Genomic DNA, 7,086 nt, shown 5'->3' on the forward strand with positions numbered 1-7,086 from the left:
GCCCTGCGCCGCTCCCAGCAGCACGCGATGAAGGTGAAGCTGCAGGAATACTGCAGACCCGACAAAGCGGCGCACGTGAATCGACTGCCACCAATCAAGGAGATCACAGCCAGCCCCATACACATCCCGCCGCCGCCACCATCGACGAGGATAAGGTAATAAATAATAAGTTGATGCGATAAAATGTTTTATTTAATCTAATTTGTAGATGCGCCCAGAAGATCGTCACGCAGTTGGAAAGCGGCGGTAGTGGAAAAAAGTCGCGAGGTCACAAGTACGAGAAGTTGCCGCAATGCGACGAGGAATCGGAGGAGCGCGATGGAAAGCGGTGGTGGTCGGACAGAAGATGGAAGGAGCGCAACAAAAGCGAAGAGAAGAACGACAACAAGAAGAACGAGATTGCCGAGAAGCATATGGAGATGATGGAGAAGCAAAAGCTCATCGAAGGCGGCGATGCCGGAGAGAAGAGGAAGGGTAAAGTCAAGGAGAAGAAGCTGTAGGAACGAGCGTCAATTCTGCCTCCCGGCTTCTCGTTTCATCGTCAATTGCCTGAACGCACACAAGAAATGAGAGCCAGATGATGATGGCGCGGGATGGCTCGGATCCCAAAGATCCCTAAAACCGAAATTTAATAGCAATATCAAAAATAATAATTAATAACGTTTACAAGGTGTAAGTTTGACGAAGGTGTGGCGTTATTATGTCTGTTTTGTTTTTTGTTTTAAATTTTATTCAAAGCGAAAATCGAATTTTCTGCTTTTGGCAAACGTCGCGTGTCAAAAGCGATTTCGGAAAACGCACGGTTCACTTGAAAAACGCACGTGTAAGTTGATAATATTCCACGATTCAATTCTAACTAATCTCCGTACCTATGTGTCATATTGACATTTACAAAACATACGCATAGTATCGAGTCTTGACAGCCTTTAACCATTTTCATCCCTTGACGATTATCTCAATCAACTTTCACCCTCCGAAAAGATCCTTTTTGATAAATGACGTTCAGTTTATTGACATATTTAGTTGAAGTAAAATGTTTTACTTGACGTTGACATTTTCAAATACAACATCAAATATTGAAATTCGATCCAAACTAAAATTTCAATTGAAATTGAATCAATTAAAGAAATTTGACGAAAAAAAAGAAATGTAATTTTATTACATATGATTGAACGCAATAGTCAAATGTCATGAAAAATCATGACATGAAAATTGTCAAAAATGACATTTGACTTCAATCATGTGGGACCGCTTGTTTTGTTTGGTTGAATGGATTTAGTTATAAGCATCAGTTATGAATTGCCAAACTAAAGCCGGGATATTCTTGCGGAATTGGAAGAGTTTAGAGTTTCGCGGGAATTTCTTGATGATGCCTCCGGTTGCTCGGAGGTGTCCCGCTTGTTTTGTTTATTTGAATGGGTTCAGTTCGAAGATTAAATATGATTGTGCATAAAGGTGAAAAAAGAAACGCCGACATCGGATTGATTGACGTTGTCAAATAGAGTCAGGTGTCGGCGCTTTCGTTTTCACCTTTAGAAACACGCGTTCGGAGAAGTCATCTGACCGTCAATACCGGCGTTTCTTTTATTTAAGCTGAAACGCCGCTCCAAAAGTAATGACGTTCGGACGTCGTTTCCGATTCCCTTTTAAAGATATCATTTGTACGCAATTTGTTGCGCAATTCGCGTCAAACGGATACGTCCAACAGATCCAGTGGTCCAGACATACCCAACATGGTTGATTCGTGCAGCGCGTAGTTTGAAATCACCCGTCTTGTACAAATCAATCAGTGAGAATGCGCGACCTCGTTTCGTTTCAATTTAACGTACGATTCAACTACCTATCGATTGACGGATCCTCACCAACGGCTTGAACACATTGTGGTGAGATCTTCGCAAACGTCTGCATCCTCTGAAAAAACAACCTGACGTTACGTGATCGTCGTGACGTTAACCGGTATTATAGAATGTCTGCGTGTTGCTGATCTGCACAAACCGTTGTTTGCAGAATATCGTCGTCGTCATTATATCCGACGAATGCGCTGTTTCGCAAACAACCCTTGGTCCACACGGCAATCCGCACTATTCTATTGGAAACGTACCTTTACGACCGATCGTCGATTGCTGAACGTCGCTTAATCAGAGAACGCAGAAGTTTTGCGCTGGATGCCATCAGTTCAGTGTGCTCGAAAACGTTAACAGAGAGATTCATTATCAGCCGGTATTTGAGACGGACGTGTAAGTTTTAATGATGGAACTCGTTGGAAAGATTTGCTTTGATGGGAGGCTGAAAGCAAACATTTCTTTTGTTGTTGCTGAAATCTCCATAATGTCCTAATCCTGAATGCGATCAGGACAAATGCGACGTTTTTGAATTGCGCAACGCTTATTTAAAAACAATAATTTCAATATTTCATTTCAAATATTCTTAATTCGCAGCTATGTTCAATCGAAATGTTCGATGAAATTGAACGTCATTTATCAATTATTAATTTCAATGGCATAACGATGAGCAGCTTCGTTTCTGTATTCCTCGTTTCAAATACAATTACTTCTTGACTTGCTACAAATGTTGAACATTTCATTTTCGAAGTGCAGATGATCGTTTCGAAGGACTTCGCAACGTCGTCGACTCCGTCTGTCTGAACGTTCAGTTTCGTTTAGTTCACACTCAATTCCAATGGAATGGGACTCATATAGACAATTGCAGCGCCATTCCATTGGAATTAGATTGATACCATTTTTGATTTGAACGAAATCAGTTCGAACTGTTGCAAATTTAAGTTTCGCGTAAAGCGAAAGAGTTTCGCATCAAACTCTCTATGATTTATTCATGTTCCACGATTGATTTTAACAATTATCGCAACATCTTGAGCTTCAAGCGCGGATTTATTCCTAAAGATATTGAAGCGGGTTATGCCATCATCATTATGTTTATTGAGATTACGGATCCCTCCGAAGCCCAAGCTCTAATTTCGTTTAGTTTCGTTAGTTTCGTTAGACTTCTAAGTCATCTTACCAGTCAACGGAACTGACTCATAAAGTAGATCCTGAGTGAATTATTCATCCACAATTCAAGCGGGATCGAAAGTTTGGTTTTCCGCTTTGTTTGTTTGTTTCCTTTTTGATTTAATTGGTTTTGATTTTATTGATTTCCGCTCAAAGGTGGACCGTTGCTACGCGCGGTCCTTCTGACACCTCCCCCAAAGCTCTCACCCCTAAATATCATTTCAAATTGTTATTTTTTTTTTCAGTAAATTTCAGTTGCGTCGAATTCGAATCATCACGTCTCTCTGAGTGACGTTTTGCGTTCGATTCGATTTAAGATTTCGTTTGTGATTTCAATTCAAGACACCTCTGGTTTGTGAAGCTCTAATTTATCGTTTTTTTTTCTGGCTTTTCGTGTTCAGTCTGACATCTTAGCAACGCGTCGCGTCGCCGGAAAGTGACAGACGCTACCACGTTTATGTCATTTTCCGATGACGCAATTTTGACGTTTATGCGGGACGTCAAACGCGCGTCTATTTGGGCTCGGCTCGTTTGACGTTCCGCCGAACCCCGAGGCTCGCATCCGACGAGACTCGACGTTATGCAACCAATCACCGAGATTAGTTAAGTGATATCGTTATGGAGTATTATTTACGGAGTGGACGGTGGTGTCCCGAAAGGGCGTCGAAATTGTCGATGGGCGATTGGTTTCGTTGAAACGTTCGTTTCGGGTCGTCGTTTCTCCGCATCTCTATGAGGATTGCGGTGGAGATGACGGAACGGACGGATTGTTATGTAATGAATCGTTCATCGCTGTGGGTCGCGCACCGTCTGGATGACCGATGACGTTCGCGTCTACGGTGTTCCCGTCATTTTGACGTTTCGTGAGTGGCACCACCGTCTCTTCCACCTTTTACCACCTAGACTTAAGCTTTATTTCATAGACGTAAGTAAGCGTATCGTGCGGTTTCCTTGAGAGTTCGTTAGTTTGTAAGGACTTTTACGATATTTTGTTTATCCTGCTCGTTCCTCGGGAAATTTGACGAGTATTTGGTGGCTATAGGCTATAATCACTTTCAATACGAAGCGCCTGAGTTGACAACGTTCTTTTCGACAAGTAAATTCCTCCCGTTTTCGACCCCCAATTCTCGTTTGACAGATTCCGTTGGAGGAGCGTCGCGACGCTTTGGTACCGCGCGCCGCGACGCCCCTTCCTTACTCTTTACTTTTGACACCTTCTCGCTCACGATCTCCAATTCTTCAATTAATTTTTTTCTAAGAGCACCACCACTCAGTTTCCTCTTTGTTTGTTTTTTTTGGTTTCTTATATTCGTTTTGCTTGTGATTATTGCATGCCGCTCGAGCACTTTTGCCGAATTTCTCGAACACGAACCATTACGAAACTAACCTACTCACTCAGGGGGACTTAAAGAACATACACATATAAGACACATATATATCAGAAGATGACATAAAAACAAACGAATAATTTTAATTTCAGAACAAAACAATAATAAAAATTGACATTCAATTTTTTGACTTGTACTGATTCTAGAAAAAAACAAAATAAAAACAACACCCCTCATGTACATATACATCCACTTCGCATGTAACCTTGACAACGTGTTGATTTATCCCCTATCTTTTGTTACGGCCCATTCGATCCGCTTTTAATTTGCGAACACACTCCAACTTTAATGAGCAATCAAAAAAAAACGTTTACGTTCGTTAATCCCTTTTAAATAAATATTATAATGTACATAAGAATAATAATGATGATAATATATGATGACATAGAAGAGAGATGATGATGTGATACATATCCGAGAATCAAAAAAACTAAAATAATATTATGCAACTAGCAACAATAATTAAAAAGTTGGAACACTTAGTACAAAAAACAAACAAAACTGTGGCGCGGATCGAATCGGTCGCATCGCCGAGTGATTACGTTCTTTTGGAGCACGAAGGACGAGGCAATAATTTTTTTATATATAATATATATAAATGATAAGTTTAAGATTTAGCATTGTTACATCATATTTAAAAGAAAAAGAAAAGTAAACTAAAAAATATAAAGTAAAAGAAAAAAAGATGTTTTCTTTTTTTTTTTTTACAGTACAGCTACTAACTACAAATACAATACAATATAACAATAAGGGCCGTGTGTGCAAAACTTAAACACTTGAGATGTTTATGTAATGAAAAGAAGTGTCTTTTTTATGTAAGGTTTAGGTTCTATGCGGCGGAGAAATAAATAATATTGAGGACAAAAAAAATTATATATATATATAAAAATGTATATTATTATTATTATATGGAATTAAGGATAATAGAGTTTAGTTTTGTAACTTTTAGATGGAGATTATTAGTAGAGCGGAGCGGAGTTTCGAGTGTCTCTATTAAGTGTACATTGTTTAGTGTTTAAGAGACGGGGAGAGAACGAAATACCACGGAGAGTGGAAGAGGCCCTTAAAAAGATAATTGAAGAAGAAGAAGAAGAAGAAAAAAAAAAACGATTTCATCTGTTGTTCAATTCGTGATTCTCAGTTTGTTTATTTTTTTATTGTTTTAACCATGGAGAAGGGCACTTGTTTTTAATAAAAATAAATGAATAAATCAAACGCATTTCTTTTATGTTTACATCCTACCACAACAACAACAACAGCAACAACAAAAAACGAGAAGAAAAGCGTACTTGTTTCATATTACCATAACAACGACAAAAAAGCCGATGTATATTTCCCGTTTTGTTCTTATTGCTGATGCTCATTTTTTCCTAGTTTTTTGACAATTGAGAAAATCGCTTGTTTCTTTACTCAAAATAAATGTATTAATAAACGTTGCCATGCGACAAATAAAAAACAACAAACTGACATTTCCTCTGTTGAACATTAACGATGTTAGAATCATTGTTTTTACTAAAAAAAACAACCTATCAGAGCAAAATAATCAAAGTGCAATTGTTTCATATTTACATCCTACCACCAACAAAAGAGAAACAGAAACAACGTTTTTTCTTGTTAATGCTTTATTATTATTACTAAAATACAATCTAAATTTGTTAGGAATCGAGATTGTTTAGGTATGTCGGTTATTTTGTTCGAAAATGATTTTCTTATCACAGCAATTGGTGGCAGACGTCGAATCTTTTGGTCCAGTTTCTTCCTGCTTCGTTCCTATCGAGCTTCGGCGTACATTGATAACCTCCGTTGAAGTTTATCTTCAGATAATCGTTGCAATCCGTCACATTATCGTCGTTGCAATCCTGCAAAATATAAAAATCAGTTCCAGTTACAAAATATTTTTATAGAAATTAACGTACTTTTCCGAATTTTGAGAGGTACGTGGTGACCATCCTCTGGGCGCAGCCTAAATTCAAAGCGCAATCCTCGAAAGCTGCGAGCAAACAAAAACAAAAACAGATGAGTTCATTTCTGCAGGGTTATCGATTTTGTTGAAGCGGCGTTCACCTCCTGCCCTTTCGGGGTCATCCTCTGGGAGTACGAGCCGACCTGCATCGATCCAATAGAGTCGACTAATTTTGTAGGGTCCGCAGTATCCGGCGGTGCAGCCCAATGTGATGTCGCAACTGGTGGCCGCATAGCAGAGGCATCGTAAACACTGCTTGTCCAGATTATGCACGTACAGTTGATCTGTGAGGGTAAAAAAGGGGAACGAATGAATATGTTAGCTTGGATTATTAATAATTCATCGACGTTGCGCGCATTGAAACGTCGATGAATTATTAAAGCATTATTATTAAAGGGATTAAAAGCAAAAAACGTCGTTTCTCTGTTACGTAACGAACATTACGTAACTTTTGTTCCATAAAAAGTTGCGTAACGTTTGCGTGCATCTGATTATGCAATAAAATCATAAAAAAGTTTATTACTTTTCGAGTTATTATCGAAAAACTGAATACATCCATTTTTTGATTCTATTCACTTTTTTTCCAATTTCTAAAGCTCATAGCAGGCGACTCGGAGAGCAGACGTAGATGTAATAGATTCGTTGGAAAGGCTGAGACATTCAGCTTTCAAACGAGTGGTCAATGATGTAATTAGCTTCAGGGGTTGTCGAGAAATTAAAGAAAAAC

General features: G+C 38.9%; 2 protein-coding genes across 3 annotated transcripts in view; one reads left to right on the forward strand and one right to left on the reverse strand.

The window, feature by feature from the left end:
* LOC108562184 overlaps positions 1-5,286 on the forward strand; it is a 28,074-nt gene extending 22,788 nt beyond the window's left edge. For both annotated transcript variants that reach the window (XM_017920440.1, XM_017920441.1), the window contains exons 5-6: positions 1-155; positions 209-5,286. The exon at positions 1-155 is cut by the window's left edge and continues 168 nt beyond it. In XM_017920440.1, coding sequence (XP_017775929.1) covers positions 1-155; positions 209-500 — 447 coding nt within the window. In that variant the 3' untranslated portion in view covers positions 501-5,286. The remainder of the gene's footprint in view (positions 156-208) is intronic.
* Positions 5,287-6,034: 748 nt separating this feature from the next.
* LOC108562181 (lysozyme-like) lies at positions 6,035-6,674 on the reverse strand (the record flags this gene model as incomplete). Its single annotated transcript, XM_017920436.1, has 3 exons — positions 6,035-6,255; positions 6,313-6,386; positions 6,461-6,674. Coding segments are annotated over 3 exons (435 nt in total), but the record flags the coding sequence as incomplete, so codon positions are not given.
* Positions 6,675-7,086: the final 412 nt, after the last annotated feature.

Source organism: Nicrophorus vespilloides, unplaced genomic scaffold (genome assembly GCF_001412225.1).
Source record: "Nicrophorus vespilloides isolate i.1.1-1 unplaced genomic scaffold, Nicve_v1.0, whole genome shotgun sequence".
NCBI classification, from domain to species: Eukaryota; Metazoa; Arthropoda; class Insecta; order Coleoptera; family Silphidae; genus Nicrophorus; species Nicrophorus vespilloides.